Below are 21,367 nucleotides of genomic sequence, written 5' to 3' on the forward strand. Positions count from 1 at the left end.
TGGAAACCACACAGTTGACGGTAGCCAATGACTCCCATGGTATGGAAAAAAATTCTTATGTAGTAATTACAGTGCCAAAGTCACTATAACTGGATTAAAGCCATTAAAAGCCAAAACACTGAAGTGCACCTCAGATGTAGTTGATAACATGCCGTGCGAGCTCAGAATAAAGTGAAAGGTGCAGAATTGTAGTGGGTGGTTGAACTGGAAAGACTGTTGCATCTGCAGGCCCTGTCAGCGTTTCAGTGTCACACGCAACAATAGCAGGTATTAGATAACATAAAGACTGCCAAAAACACATGTGCCACTCTCACTTTCTTTTCCCGTGAATATTCTGAAACTAGAATTATGTCATGCCAAGACTTGTATTTGATATGAGAAAATTATCTGACAGACATTCCTTGAGATGCCTCAAGTGTGAGTAACTTTAACAAGTTTGTTACACTCGGGTAAGCAATTGGTTACATAATAATATCAGTTTGATAAATTTCTGCAAATATGTAGCTATTATAGGCTATATATATGACCAAAGCATTTGTATTATTTCAAACTGTGCTTAGTTCATAACTCTGATTGACTTATCATCATTAAAATTTCATCATGCTAAATTGCCATTCTCTTGAATGTCAGCAGAAAGAGTTTAGATTTAAAATGTTTAAAAGTAATATTATCATAAGTAAAGCAAACTGCGTTTTCGCTGCTCAGTTGTTGATCAGAGTTTGAAGTCTATGATTTCCCTGTAAATAGAGTAAGTATGCCATCTTGTGGTCAAACATACCTATGCAGTCTCTAAATGTCAAATGACAGATCAATCTCACAACCTGTCCCAATAATTCAAAAGATTTTTACAAAATTTTACAAAAAGAAAATCAAGCCTTTTTTCTTTTTCTTTTTCTTTTTTTTTTTTTTTTTTGCTCATAATTTTTTATGACAATTAAGAACATTTCCCCCAATTCCAGTAAATGTAAAGCAAAACCATAAAAACAAAATCAAAACAAATAAAACATTTAATTATTTTATAATCAGGCAGCATACCACTTAAAAATAGACCAGAAAATCATTTTAGCTGGTTGTGCAAAGCAACATATCTCTGATACAACCAATTCATCTCTCTTTGTAGCACTTTCTCTGCCAGCTGGCAACACAATCCACAAAATGATGCTGTAAATTCTAATTAAACATAATTCAAGTGTATTTTGGGTATATCTACTGTCAAATTAATTTTACTTTATTGAGAGTACTTGTCTATAACGCATCTCAGTTTTTTTGGTAAATTTTGTTAATAAAGTTCTCAAACACTTCATGTATTTTACACACAGAAGATTTATAGTCTTCCAGTCTAACTTTCATGTGTAAATATTTTCAGCATTCGTGTTTGCACCCTTCTTGTAAAGGGGAGAAGTGTATGTTAGATAAAAACAGTCCAGTCAGAATTTTCTTGAAATACTGTATTTGTTGTTCTGACCCGAAATATAAAGGTCTTCATTTTCAAGCACGCCAGCTTTCAGATGAGAGTTTATTGGTAATGCAAGACAGATAGCATTACTGATTTGTTACTGAAATGTTTAATTAAGTTTAGCTTCCATTACCAAAATGTTAGGAATTAAAATCTGCTGCTGTGATAAATTTGGTTTGAAAGTAAGAGCAGTAGCAGACAGTCATTGGACCCCTGAGTCCCACCCATGAGAAATGTCCTCTACAAAAAGGATGGTACAAAATAACACAAACACACACACACACACACACACTGTGGCACATCATTATGTGATTATCTTATTTCCAGTCTCTAGGGGTTAACAGCACATCTGCTCATACCGTTCTGTTGTTCCAGAAGAGAGAAGAGCCTCCTTATAGAAACATGCAAACATTCTTCTTCAGCGTGAGAGGCAACATTGAAAATATATATTAGTATTCTGGCTTCAAAATCACTTAATCTTGCACAAATTAGTGTACAGAGATTATGTAAGCGGTCAACGGCACCTCACGGCCTCCCATTTCTTCCCATGACCCCCATTTACACTCATTGTAATGTATCCTAGGCTCTTCTGTTACAAAAATAAAGGCAGGGCTCTAAATGGCTAATTGTCTGTTCTTCCGTGAATCTCAAAGGACGAGCTCAACCGTTGCCCTCTGTCTTCCCTCTCTCTTTCACTCACCCTCTCACTGTGGTTGCCAGGATATGGCTTTTCTGTTGCCAGGATACAGCCCCATCATACTCTGGGATGAGTGTTCTCAAAGGAAGTAAGTAGACTTCTGTGGGACCTACAGAACAACCTTGAGTGGTCACTGTTTTTATGAGATATCTTGTGTTTTTAACTGTGCTTCATGTTTTTATTCTTTAGGATGACAGACAGATGCCACATTGACCTCTGGATTGCTGGAATGGGGGCTGAGATGTGTGTGACAATGAATGATATATGTGACCCTGGACCACAAAACCAGTCATAAAGGTAAATTTTTCAAAATTGAGATTTATACATCATCGGAAACTGAATAAATAAACTTTCCATTGATGTATGGTTTGTTAGGATAGGACAATATTTGGCTGAGATACAACTATTTGAAAATCTGAGAGTGCAAAAAAATCTAAATATTGACAAAATCGCCCTTAAAGCTGTCCAAATGAAGTTCTTAGCAATACATATTACTAATCGAAAGTTAAGTTTTTATATATTTACAATAGGAAATTTACCAAATATCTTTATGGAACATGATCTTTACTTAATATCCTAATGATTTTTGGCATAAAAGAAAAATTTATCATTTTGACCCATACAATGTATTGTTGGCTATTGCTACAAATATACCTGTGCTACTTATGACTGGTTTTGTGGTCCAGGGTCACATATTTGTCCTCTAAATAAAATGACATGTTAATAAAGCAATATAGGCTAACGCACACCTATTAGCAGGGCTGTAAACTAGTATGAAAATACACTGAACAAAATTATAAACGCAACACTTTTGTTTTTGCCCCCATTTTTCATGAGCTGAACTAAGACTTTTTCTATGTACACAAAAGGCCTTTTTCTCTCAAAAATTGTTCACAAATCTGTCTAAATCTGTGTTAGTGAGCACTTCTCCTTTGCCGAGATACTCCATCCACCTCACAGGTGTGGCATATCAAGATGCTGATTAGACAGCATGATTATTGCACAGGTGTGCCTTAGGCTGGCCACAATAAAAGGCCACTCTAAAATGTGCAGTTTTACTGTATTGGGGGGGTCCGGGGGTATCTGGTGTGACCACCATTTGCCTCACGCAGTGCAACACATCTCCTTCGCATAGAGTTGATCAGGTTGTTGATTGTGGCCTGTGTAATGTTGGCCCACTCCTCTTCAATGGCTGTGCGAAGTTGCTGGATATTGGCAGGAACTGAAACACGCTGTCGTATGCGCTGATCCAGAGCATCCTAAACATGCTCAATGGGTGACATGTCTGGTGAGTATGCTGGCCGTGCAAGAACTGGGATGTTTTCAGCTTCCAGGAATTGTGTACAGATCCTTGCAACATGGGGCCGTGCATTATCATGCTGCAACATGAGGTGATGGTCGTGGATGAATGGCACAACAATGGGCCTCAAGATCTCGTCACGGTATCTCTGTGCATTCAAAATGCCATCAATAAAATGCACCTGTGTTCGTTGTCCATAACATACGCCTGCCCATACCATAACCCCACCGCCACCATGGGCCACTCAATCCACAACGTTGGCATTAGCAAACTGCTCACCCACATGACGCCATACACGCTGTCTGCCATCTGCCTGAACAGTGAAAACCAGGATTCATCCGTGAAGAGAACACCTCTCCAAAGTGCCAGACGCCATCAAATGTGAGCATTTGCCCACTCAAGTCGGTTACGACGAAGAACTGCAGTCAGGTCGAGACCCGATGAGGACGACGAGCATGCAGATGAGCTTCCCTGAGACGGTTTCTGCAGAAATTCTTTGGTTATGTAAACCAATTGTTGCAGCAGTTGTCCGGGTGGCTGGTCTCAGACGATCTTGGAGGTGAAGATGCTGGATGTGGAGGTCCTGGGCTGGTGTGGTTACACGTGGTCTGCGGTTGTGAGGCCGGTTGGATGTACTACCAAATTCTCTGAAACGCCTTTGGAGACGGCTTATGGTAGAGAAATGAACATTCAATTCACGGGCAACAGCTCTGGTGGACATTCCTGCAGTCAGCATGCTAACTGCACGCTCCCTCAAAACTTGCGACATCTGTGGCATTGTGCTGTGTGATAAAACTGCACATTTTAGAGTGGCCTTTTATTGTGGCCAGCCTAAGGCACACCTGTGCAATAATCATGTTGTCTAATCAGCATCTTGATATGCCACACCTGTGAGGTGGATGGATTATCTCGGCAAAGGAGAAGTGCTCACTAACGCAGATTTAGACAGATTTGTGAACAATATTTGAGAGAAATACATTGAAAAAGTCTTAGATCTTTGAGTTCATCTCATGAAAAATGGGAGCAAAAACAAAAGTGTTGCATTTATAATTTTGTTGAGTGTAAGTAAAGAGGGAACGGAGACGTCATGTCGGTGACCGACGATTTGGGTTCTCTCCAGAATGAACAATCCACTTTGAGTGTAACTAAACGAGCCAATGGACATTGGCATGCGGTATTTCGCATCTGGCTGCCACACCCCGCAGCGGGTATAAGAGGTAGCAGGTGCACTGTATTAATTCATGTTTTCGCTGAGGAGTCGAGCCAGTGACCTGGCAGCTTAGCTGTGGTACAGTGGCTGTGGTGACGGGACGTGACGTCCACCATGTCCACCAGAGCTGTTGCCCGTGAATTGAATGTTCATTTCTCTACCATAAGCCGTCTCCAAAGGCGTTTCAGAGAATTTGGTAGTACATCCAACCGGCCTCCTTCAGGGAACGAGGGTTACATACGTAACAGAGACGTTCCCTTTCAGTCGGTCACTCCGAGTCATGTCGGTGACCGACGAATTGGGATCCTTACCAAAGCGCCACAGGAGCTGCTCCCTCCAGTGCCCTGTGCAGGCCCCCCTATTTTGGTCCTTCCTATAAGGCAGACGATAGGACCGGGCTCTAAAGAGAAGGTAGACTACTGCTGTTCCTCAAGCAACCCAGACAGTAGGACTTGGATAACACTGGGAAACCTGGAAGAGGCACACTGCGGAGTCACCTCCTCCCAGAGGGGGTTAAGTGACATTACTCATGTAAAGTAACTCTGTAGGGCCCTATTGCACATGGAAGTCTCTGAGATGGCTCAGACTGCATCATTTAGAGACGGCAGAACGTGGTCTGCCAGGGAAACATGGCCCTAGTAAGTGTACCGTGGAAATGGGATCCCAACAGGGTCACTCATATGGGCACTAACCTCACACCAGATTTCAAGAATTCATTGGCTGAAGGCCTGGCACCGGACGCTCCGCCACGTCTGGCCGCCGGAGTGCTGGAGGACTCGTCAACGTTTGCTCAGGTCAGGGAACTCTCTGGAGATTTTAGGCATTAAGGATGCCGCAAGGCGTCTCTGAATCGGGCTTCTCAGTGCCACTACCCGTTCGCGGTGAGAACACAGGAGGAAACCAGTTCGACACACAGGCTATAGAACCTAGCGAAAGTGTTAGGAGTTGCCCAGTCCGCAGCTCTACAGATGTCTGCTAGCGAGGCACCACAAGCTAGTGCCCAGGATGATGCAACACCCCTAGTGGAGTGAGCAAGCAGCCTGAACAGGCAGGGCACACCTCGTGCTTCATAGGCCAAGGTGATGGCATCCACTATCCAGTGGGCCATCCTCTGCTTGGAGACAGCCTTCCCCTTCTCATGTCCTCCGTAACAGACAAAGAGCTGTTCTGAGGTCCTAAAGCTCTCAGTTCTATCCACGTACTGTCTCGCGTATAGGACAGAGCAAAGCTAGGGATGGGTCTGCCTCCTCCAGGGGCAGCGCTTGCAGGTTCACCACCTGGTCCCTGAAGGGAGTGGTAGGAACCTTGCATACGTAGCCGGGCTGGGGCCTCAGTGTTGCACTGACGTCAGCCGGTCCGAACTCAAGGCACGATTCATCGACTGAAAATGCCTGCAGGTCCCCCACCCTCTTGATCGAGGCCAATGCCGTCAGGAGTAGGGTTTTCATAGAAAGAAACTTCAACTTGACTGACTACAAAGGCTCGAAGGGGACAGTTTGAAGGGCTTTTAGCACCCATGCCAAATCCCAAGAGGGTGAGGAAGGAGGCCTAGGAGGATTTAACCTCCTGCCCCCCCCAAGGAACCTGATGACCAGATCGTGCTTCCCCACCGACCTCCCCTCTATGGGGACATGGTGGGCAGAAATAGCAGCAACGTCCCTGCTGCAAGAAGAAAAGCACGGCTCTGATCGAACATCTCCAGCGGTCCTCATGGTGAGAGGAACACCATTCGACGAACGGGTTCCACTTCAGAGCATAGGCCCGTCTAGAGGACAGTGCTTGTGCTGAAGCGATAGTGAGCGCTACCTCCTGGGGCAGATCACCTAGAACCTCTGCGTCCCATCCAGGGACCACATGTGGAGTTTCCACAGGTCTGGACGCGGGTGCCAGAGGGTGCCCCGCCTCTGAGAAAGCAGATCCTTCCTCAGAGGAATCGGCCAGGGAGGGGTTGTCGCGAGGAGCATGAGTTCCGGGAACCAGGTCCTGTTGGGCCAATATGGAGCCCCCCCCAGGGCCAGCTGTGTGCTAGTGCATCCGTGCCGAGAGTTGCCTCGGCTGGGAGTAGAACCACTGGCAGTGGGTGGTTTCTGGAGATGAAAACCTGAGCAACTCCGAGCCGCCTCCAATTCAGCTGAACCGCCTGGGGATGAAGTCTCCACTCCCCTGGAGGTGCTGCTCGAGACAGCTCATCGGCTGCCCGATTGAACACTCCTGGGATGTGGATGGCACGAAGGGACCTCAGATGCTTCTGACTCCAGAGGAAGAGGTGGTGGGCAAGTTGCAACATGCGACAGGAGCGTAAACCGCCTTGCCGGTTGATATACGCCACAGTCGCAGTGTTGTCCGTGCGGACCAGAACATCCCTGCCCCGAAGGCACCTTCTGAGGCGGCTCAGGGCAAGGCGTACTGCCAGCAACTCGAGGCAATTTATATGCCAATGCAGTTGGGGACCCGTCCATACCCCTGACACTGCCTGGCCATTGTACGTGGCTCCCCAGCCGATGGTCGAGGCATCCGTGAATACCACAGCATGCCTGGATACCTGCTCCAGGGGCACTCCTGCCCGAAGGAACGAGGGATCTGTCCACGGGCTGAAGGTTTTGCAGCAGGCATCTGAACCCGGTGAGTACTGTGTCGCCACGCCCACCTCGGGACTCAGCCATGGAGCCAGTGCTGAAGCGGTCTCATATGGAGCTCATATATAACTGCCACCGTAGCTGCCGCCATATGCCCAGGAGCCTCTGAAAAAATTTCAGTGAGATCGCCGTCCTGCCTGATAAAGTCTTGGGGCAATTCAGCACCGACTGAGCACGTTCCTGGGTGAGGCGTGCTGTCTGGCTGACCGAATCCAACTCCATGCCGAGAAAATAGATCCTCTGCGTTGGCATGAGTTTGCTCTTTTCCCAGTTGACCCGAAGACCCAACTGGCTGAGGTGTCTGAGCACCAGGTCCCTGTGTGCGCACAACTGATCGCGAGACTCTGTGAGTATGAGCTAGTCGTCAAGATACTTGAGGATGTGCACCCCCATTCTCTCAAGGGAACAAGGGCTGCCTCTACTACTTTGGTGAAGACATGAGGCTACTGGGACAGCCCGAAGGTCAGGACCTGTACTGATCGGGTGTGTCTCACACGTCCTGAAAAGTGAAGCTGCGGGCTCTTTGATCGCACCCTGGTGGCTGGCTGCAGTACAGGTCATAAACCCAGCCCTCTCCGTGTAAACGAATGGGACTTCAGTCAAAATAAAAAAATTAATTACACTTCCAATACAATTTTCCAAAATATGGTTTTGGTCATTTAAGGTAGTTGTTATCACGCTGATATATGTTCAATTGTTCGTTATTGTAATAAGTTTCATTTTAGCTAGTAATTTGATGTTTTAAAAATGGGGCGTGTCATTATGGTTGACTGGGTCTGCGGGAGTTTGGGCAGGAGTTTAATTCCGCGGCTTGGCAGCAGCCATACTGAGATGCATTCGCTTTACTTTTCTATAGTGGAAGGAAGTGGAGACGCGTCGTCCATCTTTTTATACAGTCTATGGTACTGGTATGCCTGACCCTTGAACGCGAAATGCAGGAATGGCCTGTGTCGCGGGAGAATCAAGACATGAAATGACGCGTCCTTCAGGTCGATTGCTGCAAACCAGTCTTGAGAACGGATGCACCCGAAAATGCGTTTCTGCATCAATATCTTGAACGGCAGCTTTTGAAGCGCATGGTTCAAAACTCTCAGATCCAAGATCGGTCGTAACCCACCGCTTTTCTTGGGCACAATGAAGTAAGGGCTGTAAAACCCTGACCTGATATCGGCTGAAGGGACCGGCTCTATTCCATGCAAGACAAGGGTATCAACAGCCTTGACTGAAGTAAACCGGATGAACTTGGGGGGACGCCGGGCGAACTGAATCGCGTAGCCAAGTCTGAGAGACAATGCCAGTGGAACCAACAGGGCCACCGACGTACCCGTGGTGGGACAACGTGGTGGAACACAGGGACCCGGCCCGGCCTGTGATGGCAGGGGGCGGTGTCTGGGTGTGAAGTGTAACACTCACATGATTCCTCCTCATGGGGGAGGAAACACAGGAACCCAGCTTGAGGCTTGTGACAGCACGGTGTGTGACGACATGAAGCGGGGACTCGAGTGTTACAGCCCTTACCTGGTTCCACGAATGGGCAGGAGGGGTGCTCTTGGGCAACCCACTGCTGCCCGCTGGCGAGAGAGGAGGAGGGAAGCGAACCTGTGATGCACAGCTCACAACTCTCCTCCTCTTGAGACCCAGAGACTGAGGAAACCGCTCTTTTATTGAAGTTTTGGGTACCGCTGGCTTCTGAGCAAAGCTCTCAACAGCGTTGCAGAAGAAGCCGGTCTGCGACACGGAGCATTCAGGAGCTGTACCTTCTCATGCTCCTTCAGGTCAGCTAGACACAGCCAGAGATGGTGCTCCTTGTGACCGCTCCACCGAGGGGATGCCCGTGTACCCCAAAGCTGCCCCAACATCGAGGGCGGTGAGGGTTCAGGCAGTAAAAGGTGCCTTCCACGATCTTGTGAGCTCCTCATGCACTTCTGGGAAGAATGACACCGGAGAGGGGCGCTGAGAACCAGCACGACCCCCACCGAGAAACCATTCATCCAGCCTTGAAGGATCGGGATGCAGTGGAGGATTCTACACGAGCCCCACATTCTCGGCGGCCCAGGAAAGCATGGCCGCCATCTCTGGGTCTGGCTCGGAAAACGCTACCACACCCGAAGGGGGCAAAGCAGCCAGGTTGTCATCCCCGGAGAGAGAGGGCTCGCCCTCCAATGCAGCGATCAACATCTGGTCATCAGAGGGGGCACCAAAGGAAATGCGTGGTGCACTCTGTCCATCATGCAGTGCACCTGCTGCCTCTTATACCCATGCTGCGGGGTGTGGCAGCCAGCTGCGAAATACCGCATCCCAATGTCCATTGGCTCGTTTAGTTACACTCGAAGTCTCTCTGGCGAGATCCCAATTCGTCGGTCACTGACGTGACTCGGAGTGACCGACTGAAAGGGAACCATCATTTTCTTAGTGTAAATAAATTTTTAATAATCTAAAGAACATGTTTTCCATTATAAAGAAACTTTTGTACATTGAAAAGGTTTCATGGATGTTGAAGGTTCTTCATGGAACCATTGATGATGATAGAGAGGCTTTATTATTAAGAGTGTTGCAACAATAAAGGGTTACTTCACCCAAAAATGAAAAGTCAGTCATTAATTACTCACCCTCATGTCGTTCCAAACCTATAAGAACTTTGCTCATCTTCAGAAGACAAATTAAGATATTTTGGATGAAATCCGAGAGCTTTCTGACCTTCCAAAGACAGCAACACAACTGACACATTCAAGGCTCAGAAAGGTAGTAAGAACATCACTAAAATAGTCCATGTGACATCAATGGTTCAACCTTAATTTCATGAAGCTATGAGAATACTTTGTGTGCAAAGAAAACAAAATAAAGACTTTATTCAACAATACTTCTCCTGCATCACCCTGGTGCCATTTTGGAGAGTATCACAATGCCGCGCATGCATCATGATGTTCTCCAAAACAGTGCCAGGGTGATGCAGCGGAGAAGTATTGTTGAATAAAGTCATTCTTTTTATATTTCATCCAAAAAATCTTAATTTGTGTTCTGAAGATGAATGAAGGTCTTACGTGTCTTACGGGCAAATTCAAATATACGAGAGTTTAGGTCAGTATGAGATCTTCGTTCTTAACCACTTTGTTCTGTCTACTTTTATGACGTATTTCCAGTATTTGGCCCGAGTGTTTAAGTGTGTGAGAAGACCACAAGTGTGGGTAGAACTTTTATTACCCAGCAGGTAAAGTTTTACAGAGCTTCATTTACATACACATTTTGATTTTCAAAACTTTGCACTTTAAAATAAATAAATAATAACATAAAATAAATGACTTTGAGTTTCTGAACATGATGGCTGCTTCAAATACTGTCTTTAAGTGTGGATTTAGTGTGTGTTAATGGCCCTTTTTTTTTTTTTTTTTTTTGTCATTTTTCATACCTGGGACAGTCTTCTTGTAAGATTCTCACAGAATTCCCAAGCCTGTCTTGCAACGATGCTCGACAAATCAAATTCATTCACAAAACCTACAGTAACTGTTGTAAAAATTCCAACATTTATACTGTTATTTAACAACATGCCACAAAAACTTTTGAAAATTCTGAAAATGTGATCTTGTACATGCAGTCTACCTGACTAGGTCTATATTAACAAATCTATGCTGTTTTAAATGTTTTAAACTGAGACATATGAGCTTTGAAAGACAAATTACAGTTGCTCTGTGATTGGATTAGGGACTGCCCGGCTCGTTTGGTAATGAAGGTAAATTAACCAAGACACTGTGCAGGCCCCTGGCTGCTTTGATCAAAAATAGCATGGACATGTGTCTCAGAAGGGTCACATACAAACAGTAATCTAATGAGAGATATAATCGAATGAACTCTGAAGTATCCGCCATTAATCTGTAACTGGAAACAGTAAACACAATTTCACCCACCTTCTCTGTCAAGGCAGAAAAATACAGATGTGTAATATGAAAAAAAAAAAAAAAAAAAAAAAAGAAAACAATCCAGATATTAATTTCATTCTGTAGCCTACTACATGATTATATGACAAATAATTGAACCTGTTCCTGACACCCTTTAGCTTACCAGTGAGATTCACTCAATGTTTAATAAGTTACCGGTTCAAGGACTTCGTGTGTAAATACACTGCCTTATGCATTTATTTTCCATTCCAAATCATTTTCTTTTTGTGCAGTCAAAAGTAAGTAAGACCAAAGCAATGCTGATAATTTTTGTGCAATGACAGGTTTTGTAATGGTGGCAGTGGTAATACTGCACACCCCAACAGGCTTTTCTTCTGCTTGACTAAAAGTGCTAGTCATGTTGCAATTTTAAACTTGACCGTTTAAACTATTGATCATCTCAAGCAGGTCAGATTTCCAGAACAACTGCTGGATAAATCATGATCTAATCTAATTTTGTGACAGATAGATAATATTATGCTGTTTTGCCAAACAGTTTTAAAGCAGGGTATGACATCAGCCTTAATTACTGTAAGTGTACCCAATGAGATGTAACACTTCCTAAAAACACTACAACTGCTAGAGCTGACAGGATATGACTGAAATTTAAGAAATGCTTTGCACAATAGCTCTGAACTCTTCTTGTGTGCATACTGTACAGTAATACGGATGTCCATGCTGTTTTATTTGTTACAGATTACTAAGGCAGTTAATGAATAAAAAAAAACTGAATTAAATTAATTGTAGAAAAGGCATACTGTATATGCAATGCAATATGTATGCTGATTAAGGGAATATTTGGGGTTCAGTGTAAATTATAAACTCAGTTTACAGCATTTATGGCATACTGTAATGTTGAGTATCAAAAATGATTTATTTCTCCCTCATTTCCGTTTAATAGCAAAAGTCAAGGCTATAGTGAGGAACCTGTAAAGTGATGTACAATCAAATTAAGCACAATTCATCGGGCCCTATCTGAGGCAGATTTTCTGACAAGATTATGCAACATGCAGACTAAATCTGTGTCCCAATCCAGAGGCTGCATCCTTCAAGACGGAATGCATCACAGTAGCACGACAAAGGCTGTTGAGATTTGAAGGCTCCTCAAAAATGCAGCCTCAGAATGTGTCCCTCGTTTCCTGGGCCACAAAATATACAACACATGGATCCTTCACAGCCCAGACTATCCCAATATTCATTGCCTGCACGGTGAAAACAGGATTTATTTATTTATTTATTTATTTATTTATTTATTTATTTATTTATTTATTTATTGAGAAAAAATGCTGAATTACACTTCTAAATGTAAGTATCGGGCTTCAGTTTATTTGAATATCTAACAATACAAATGTTAAACAATAAACACTTCAAAATGGTTCAAATATTGAACTATATCTTACAAAGAAGGGATTAGATAGTTTAGACAGACAGATGGTTTAGACAGGTTGTGAACCTTGTTTTGAGTCCAGACAGTTTAATATATATATATATATACATACAGTGAGGGAAAAAAATTATTTTGATCCCCTGCTGATTTTGTACGTTTGTCCACTGACAAAGAAATGATCAGTTTTAATGGTAGGTTTATTTTAACAGTGAGAGACAGAATAACAACAACAAAAAATCCAGAAAAATTTCAAAAAAGTTATAAATTGATTTGCATTTTAATGAGTGAAATAAGTATTTGATCCCCTATCAATCAGCAAGATTTCTGGCTCCCAGGTGTCTTTTATACAGGTAATGAGCTGAGATTAGGAGCACTCTCTTAAAGGGAGTCTCAGCTTGTTACCTGTATAAAAGACAACCTGTCCACAGAAGCAATCAATCAATCAGATTCCAAACTGTCCACCATGGCCAAGACCAAAGAGCTGTCCAAGGATGTCAGGGACAAGATTGTAGACCTACACAAGGCTGGAATGGGCTACAAGACCATCGCCAAGCAGCTTGGTGAGAAGGTGACAACAGTTGGTGCAATTATTCGCAAATGGAAGAAACACAAAATAATTGTCAATGTCCTTCGGTCTGGGGCTCCATGCAAGATCTCACCTCGTGGAGTTTCAATGATCATGAGAACGGTGAGGAATCAGCCCAGAACTACACGGGAGGATCTTGTCAATGATCTCAAGGCTAACACACTACGCCATGAAGGACTGAAATCCTGCAAAGTCCCCTGCTCGAGAAAGCACATGTACAGCCTGTCTGAAATTTGTAAATGAACATCTGAATGATTCAGAGGAGAACTGGGTGAAAGTGTTGTGGTCAGATGAGACCAAAATCGAGCTCTTTGGTATCAACTCAACACGCTGTTTGGAGGACAAACATGGAGGTTGAAACATTATGCTTTGGGGGTGTTTTTCTGCTAAGGGGACAGGACAACTGCACCGCATCAAAGGGATGATGGATGGGGCCATGTACCGTCAGGGCCAGGGCATTGAAAATGGGTCGTTGATGGGTATTCCAGCATGACAATGACCCAAAATACACGGCCAAGGCAACAAAGGAGTGGCTCAAGAAGAAGCACATTAAGGTCCTGGAGTGATCTAGCCAGTCTCCAGACCTTAATCCCATAGAAAATCTGTAGAGGGAGCTGAAGGTTCGAGTTGCCAAACGTCAGCCTCAAAACCTTAAAGGGTTACTCCACCCCAAAATGAAAATTTTGTCATTAATCACTCACCCCCATGTCGTTCCAAACCCGAAAAAGCTTTTTTCGTCTTCGGAACACAATTTAAGATATTTTAGATGAAAACCGGGAGGCTTGTGACTGTTGACTGCGAAACAATTAACATTGTCAAGGCACAGAAAAGTATTAAAAAAAAACATTGTCAGAATAGTCCATCTTCCATCAGTGGTTCATACAAAAAGTATTCTCATAGCTTCATAACATTACAGTTGAACCACTGATGGCAAATGGACTATTCTGACAATGTTTTTTATACTTTTCTGTGCCTTGACAGTGTTAATTGTTTGGCAGCCAATGGAACAGTCACAAGCTTAAATTGTGTTCCGAAGACAAACAAAGCTTTTATGGATTTGGAACAACATGGGGGTAAGTGATTAATGACAAAATTTTCATTTTGGGGTGGAGTAACCCTTTAATGACTTAGAGAGGATCTGCAAAGAGGAGTGGGACAAAATCCTTCCTGAGATGTGTGCAAACCTGGTGGCCAACTACAAGAAAGTTCTGACCTCTGTGATTGCCAACAAGGGTTTTTCCACCAAGTACTAAGTCATGTTTTGCGAAGGAGTCAAATACTTACTCCACTCATTAAAATGCAAATCAATTTATAACTTTTTTGAAATGCGTTATTGTTGTTGTTATTGAGGCAATGGGATAAGACAAGAAAGAAGGTGAAAGGGGAAAAAGGAAAACATATGAACAAACATAGAATGTAGGAATATCAATTTGAAAAGCCTTACAATTTACACTTTTAAAGCTGCAGAAAACTGGGAGAAAATTATATTAAATTAGACTAAATTACAGGCAGAAATTTAGAGTGAGAAACTCTCCCCATCATAGAGAGCACTGTGGCTGCAGTGGAGACATTCAAGTTCCTGGGATCCATCATCTCTCAGGACCTGAAGTGGGACACTCACATCGACTCCATTGTAAAAATGACCCAACAAAGGTTGTACTACCTTCGCCAGCTGAGGAATTTAACCTGCCACAGGAGCTGCTGAAACAGTTCTACTCCGCCATCATTGCATCTGTGCACATCAATAACTATCTGGTTTGGTTCAGATACAAAATCAGACATCAGAAGTTTTAAGACTACAGAGAACGGTTCGGACTGCTGAAAGGATTATTGGTGCTCCCCTGCCCACCCTCCAAGAACTATATACATCCAGAGTGAGGAAAAGGGCTCAGAAAATCACTCTGGATTCCTCACATCCAAGTTATCCCCTTTTTGAACTTTTGCCATCTGGCCGGTGCTACAGAGCCCCAAATACCAGTACAGCCAGGCACAACAACAGTGTCTTCTCCCAGGCAATCTACCTTATGAACAGTTAAAATGTTCCCTACATTATGCAATAAAAATGTGCAATAACCTTACATTTATTTGTTACTACCTCCATCCTTGCACATCCCTGCATCTCATTCTATTCTATTCCATTATATCATCTATATCACAACTGTACATACAATTTATTTATTTTTCAATTTTTGTCTATTTATATTTACATATGTGTATTTTTTATTACCATCTTATTTTTATTGTCTCTGTGTTGTCTCTGTGTACTGGAAGCATTATGTCACTAAAACAAATGACTTGTATGTGCAAGCATACTTGGCAAGAAAGCTCGTTCTGATTCTGATTCTGAGAAAGCTAGAGCTTTCTGATTTGGCACTGTAGCAACATGTAGCCACCATTTTGAAATGTAATCATTTTTAACTTTAAAAAATAAAATAATAATAATAATAAAGTAATCATATGACAAATAAATATTTTTTGAAGGAAAATAATGTTTCATGATATGATTTTTCATATTTACTTTAATTTAGAAATTATTTTAAGAGTAAAAATGTTTATTGTGAAATGTTTCTAAATGTTTATTTGCTTGTGCTCAGTAGTTCTCCATTAAACAAAAAAGCCTTTAAAAGTTTTCTCTGTTTTGGCTGGGGTCGCACGGTCCCATGAAAGAAGCCACTGTGCGGAGCGCGGATGGACCATTGCCCATCCCGAACCCCCCTCGAGTTACCCCTCACACATTATTCAGTGGGGCGGGACTGAAGCGATCAGCCGCTGCTGCTACTAGGGCAGATGTTGACAGAGCTCGTGCAGTGCAACAGCATCTCCGCGTTTTACACCATAAGCCGGACTGATTTTGAAAGAAGAGTCCATCAAATTATACTTTCACCATGGGGAAAGTTGAAGGCGGGATGAAATGTGTGAAATATCTCCTCTTCGTGTTCAACTTTATATTCTGGGTAAGTAATGCTTTAGTGTTGTATTTGCATGCTATCATGTGTGGTATTTTAGTGTATTGTGCAATGTGGAGTCATTTTTGCGAGCATTTTGCCAGTCATTTATTCGTTGTGTGTGTTAGTGTGTTTACGCACTTTATGCAGGAATTTAAAGCTTCGGGGGCAGGCTGAGATCTCACTGCTGTACGACTCAAATCAGATTTTCCACTGGGGAAAATCCGCCCCTTTTTCCCTTCAGCGTGTGTTTGTTTGGAGGGCAGCCGCCGGACACCGGCGCGCTGTAGCACTGTGTGTTTTTGATTCACCCCACTGACTGAATCTTTTGAATCGGTTCACTGAGATGTTTTGTTCAAATTCATTCATTGATTAGTTCAGTAAGCCTGTCTGCAGATTATGTCGTTACGCCAGTAGGTGGAGCTGTGAGCTTTGTTTATTATGAATGAAGCATTGAATGATTCACTCATTGGTAGAAACGATTCTTATTGTCCATTTTTTTTATGCCTGATTCATTCAGTTCATCTGTGATTAATGAATTATGCATGAAATTTACTTTTAAGAGTTAATTGACAAGTTCAATATTCTCATTTCGTTCGCAAATCAAATATCTCGCTCAGATGAACCGACTCGTTCAGTAAATTGTGGATTTGTTCATTAAGAACAACAAATAAAATTCTCCTTTATAGGCTTAACTTGAAATTATATTTTGTGAAAGCAGACAGTCAGGACAGGGAGAACCAGGAGAGACTTTAGTGAACTGGGTAAATTCATAAGAATGATTTGTTCATTAAAAGATTTGTTAAAACGCGAATTCATTCATGAATGAAACTCCCTATATGGGCACTAACTGGTGCAGGAACCACAATTTAATGAAGGGCTGGTTATTTTTCATTGAGCTGACACTTTTATCTGATTTACCATAAGCTTGTGGAACAGCAAGCAGTCTATCCTGATCTTTCTCAGAGGAACATCACAATTCATGGTCAAACTTTCCTGGAGTTTTCTAGAGTGAATTAACTTCTAAATTTAATCATGCATCAAGATTCTTAATCTGAGTGATTATTATAATTACTCTTAAAATAAAATATTAGAAAAGGATGTTCATAAAAAAGAGGAATCAGTTATGGGAGCATTTGAATTATTGGTATTTTTCTTCCAGCCTTTCCTATGGTTCCTGCAGTTGTGATAAACCTGGACATACCAAGGAACTTTAAAATGGTAATTTCCAGGCAGGAAAAAATCATTGAAAGTAACCAAATCTTAAAAAGTCATCAGAGTATTTATATTATAAACATAAATTTGTATAAACTCAGCTCTCTATTAAATATGTAAATAAATGATAATACATATAAAACTTTATCCAGTAATCACAAACAACTTGCAAAGTCATGAAAATTCATTGGTAAAAAAGGTTTTGAGAGGTCTGTCTTTGGGTGTATCATCCTGACTTGTCATTAAGTTTGGAGTAATTTTTTTGGAGCTCTTAACAATAATTAATGTGAATGTGGTTTCTGCATTTAAGGATTGAACGCCTAAATTCCTATTAAATGAGTCTAAACTTAAGGAACATTTTCTGTTTCCACAATAACAAAACTCTCGTAAAGATTTATTAGTATTTTATATTACATTACCATGCCTTTTTGTTTCCACATTTTCAGCCATTTTAGCATCAGGATTTGCCAAAGTTCCAAACAAGTGACATTTTCCTTTAGCTGGATCTTCAGTTTGTCACACACACATTCATGCTTAGCTGTCTAAATGAGGACATATAAAAATATATGTCAAAAATATACTTTAATGCATAGATTATCTTCTACATTCACTAAAATCTGAAGTGTACAGCGAGTAGAGCATATTTAATTTTAAGCTTACCAAAAATTAAGACATTTAGACAAAAAAAATTGCATTAAAAATTGCATTCACTCACTTTACTACTCATGCAACATACAGTCATGGCCAAAAATATCGGCACCCTTGCAATTCTCTCAGAACATTGTTCCAATTGCAAATGTTTTGGTATTCACGTGCTTATTGTTTTTGTTTGCACTGCAACAACACAAAAAGCAGAGAAGAAAAGTCAAACTTGATCAAATTTCACACAGAACTCAAAAATGGACTGGACAAAATTATTGGCACCTTGTCAAAATTATAAGAAATAATTGCTTTTCAAGCATGTGATGCAAGCTTGTCGTATTCAAGTGCTTTAATGTCGGAAAGAATAAAATGTAGCATCCCATTGGTTGACAACCATATAAACATTCACCACGCTATACGTGCAGTTCGCTGACAATTCAGAAATTTCGGGCAAATACATGCTTATTTCACTGCTTATAAAACATACAATATGCTTCGCATGATCGTTCATATCTAGCCTATAAATACACTACTTTAGCGACAAGACAAAGGGATAGTTGTTGTGAGAACAGCATTGACAGCAGCAATGGTTGTCTCCTCCACCATGTTTAAAGTTTATGACCCGCCCAACTCAGAAACTTGGGTATCAAAATTATTTCAGAATTTCCCAGTAGTAAATACGACTTGAGTTCACGTCCAATTTCCGATTAGGAAAATCGAATTTACGATAATTCCGATAGCACGTGAAGGTAGCATTAGACACAGGTGTGGGCAATGTAGTAATCACACTTGCAACCAGTTAAAATGGAGAAAAGTTGACTCAGCCTTTTTGTTGTGTGTCATACTGAGCATGGAGAAAAGAAAGAAGTGTAAAGAGTTGTCTGTGGATTTGAGAGAAAAAATTGTGGAAAAACATGGACAATCTCAAGGCTACAAGTCCATCTCCAGAGATCTTAATGTTCCTGTGTCCACTGTGCGCAATATCATCAAGAGGTTTACAGCCCATGGCACTGTAGCTAACCTCCCTGGACGTGGACGGACGAGCAAAATTAATGAAAAATTACAACAAAGGATTGTTCGAATGGTGGATAAAGAACCCAGATTAACTTCCAAACAAATTCAAGCTGATCTGCAGACACTGGGTGAAACCGTGTCAGCTCGCACTATCCGTCGCCATCTGAATGAAAAGGGACGCTATGGTAGGAGACCCAGGAGGACACCACTGCTGACACAAAGGCATAAAAAAAGCAAGACTGGAGTTTGCCAAAACTTATGTGACAAAACCACAATCCTTCTGGGAGAACGTACTGTGGACAGATGAGACAAAAGTAGAGCTTTTTGATAAAGGACATCATGGCACTGTTTACAGAAAAAGAAGAACACAGTCCCTGCAGTCAAACATGGCGGAGGTTCAAAGATGTTTTGGGGTTGCTTTGCTGCTTCTGGCACTGGATGCCTTGACTGTGTGAACGGTATCATGAAATCTGATGATTACCAAAGAATTTTGGGGCGCAACCTAGTGTCCAGTGTCAGAAAGCTGCGTCTCCACCAGAGGTCTTGGGTCTTCCAGCAGGACAATGACCCGAAACACACTTCAAAAAGCACTCAGAAATGGTTACAAACAAAGCGCTGGAGAGTTCTGAAATGGCCAGCAATGAGTCCAGATCTGAATACCATGGAGAGATCTCAAAACAGCAGCTGGGAGAAGGCATCATTCAAATCTGAATGATCTGGAGCAGTTTGCAAAAGAAGAGTGGTCCAAAATTCCAGTAGAGAGCGGTAAGAAACTCATTTATGGTTACAGGAAGCGCTTGATTTCAGTTATTTTTTCCAAAGGGGGTGCTACCAAATATTAAGTTAAGGGTGCCAATAATTTTGTCCAGTGCATGTTTTTGGGTTCTGTGTGGAATTGTATCAGATTTGACTTTTCTTCTGTTTTTTTTTTTTTTAGTTGTTCCAATGCAAAATAATAAAAAATAAACATGTGAGTACCAAAACATTTGCAACTGCAACAATTTTCTGAGAGAAGGGTTGCATTTTCTGACAGAATTACAAGGGTGCCGATGTTTTTGGCCATGACTGTATAAGCATACATTAATAGTGCAGTTCGCACAATGCATACTGTATTACTTTTCACATAAAAACAGTAAGCAGTATACACCCTGTAAAAAAAATATTTTTCAAAGTGAATAAAAGTATTGGAATTCAGTCTAATTCATTGTTTACACATTTAATTCCATGTGTTACTTGCCTAATTATTTGTGTAATTTAGCAATTTCTGATTAAAAATTGCTTTGAAGTAAATCCTACACCAATTTTTTAAGTATTTCATTCCAAACATTCATTATCTGAGCTTATCCAAACACTTATCCCAAACGTGCATACCATAGTCAAAGGAAACTCCTGTGTTACTCAGTGTAACTTTTTCCACTTCCACACCTGCAATGTGCATCAGTGTTGGAGATGTTTTGAATAGAATAGAATACAGTACTGAATCGAAACACCAGTGGACAGACCAGGACTTTGTCTTTTAATGTAATACAGGAAAATGTAGTTAAATAGAATTGAAGAATAGAAGTATGAGTGTCAAGCCTGATTAACAGGCCAACGGGGAAATAGGATAGAAAAGGGTTAGAGATTGTGAGAGAGAGCTAAAGAGAGACAGTTGGTATGATCCTGACCTAGTTAACCAGTGTGAATGCCAGTGTGTCGTTAGTAAAATGACATAAAACACACAACTTCTTGGGCGAAAACATCTTAGTTTTAGTGATACAACAGTTATTTGATCAGCACCTGTATTTTATCAAACTTGAATCCCCTTTAAATTTTGTTTTAAGAAGATCTTTGATTATCAATTTTGGATTAACAATCTCTGCTTCTCCTCAAAATGTAGCTGGAATGTTCATACCAATAAATTAAAGGATGAATTTGATAATAAATAATAATTTTAAAAAAATGTGAGTGTTTAACCAGAGGCATCTCTGCATGGGAGTTCTGCTTTCAGTTTGACACAAAAACCTAAATAGTCTCAGAACAGTCACAGGAACATTTTTTTTTTTTTTTTTTTCCAGCATAAACCTCTCCCTCATAACCTGGCAGCTCAGCCATGGAAAATGGGCACAGTTAGGACTAAGTTAGGACAGAAAGAGGAAATTATACAGGATAATGATCTCTGACCTCTTTAGAGCCAACTTTTAAGATTAATCTCGCAGATATTATCATTCATGTTGCCTGACTGATGGCGTTTAGTATGCAGGGGCTGTTTGTGATTATCGTCATTATTAAAGGAATAATTTAATATGGACAACATCTGTGACATGCTGTCAGTTTCAACAGAAAATCCCTCAGTCGTGAATGCTAA

At 41.7% G+C, this 21,367-nt stretch overlaps 1 protein-coding gene across 2 annotated transcripts in view; it reads left to right on the forward strand.

The window, feature by feature from the left end:
* Nucleotides 1–15,964: 15,964 nt before the first annotated feature.
* The window catches only part of tspan2b (tetraspanin 2b), a 28,089-nt gene continuing 22,686 nt past the window's right edge, over nt 15,965–21,367 (forward strand). For both annotated transcript variants that reach the window (XM_058764261.1, XM_058764262.1), the window contains exon 1: nt 15,965–16,158. In XM_058764261.1, the coding sequence (XP_058620244.1) occupies nt 16,090–16,158 (69 nt within the window). In that variant the 5' untranslated portion in view covers nt 15,965–16,089. The remainder of the gene's footprint in view (nt 16,159–21,367) is intronic.

The sequence above is a fragment of the Onychostoma macrolepis genome, chromosome 23 (genome assembly GCF_012432095.1).
Source record: "Onychostoma macrolepis isolate SWU-2019 chromosome 23, ASM1243209v1, whole genome shotgun sequence".
Classification (NCBI taxonomy): domain Eukaryota; kingdom Metazoa; phylum Chordata; class Actinopteri; order Cypriniformes; family Cyprinidae; genus Onychostoma; species Onychostoma macrolepis.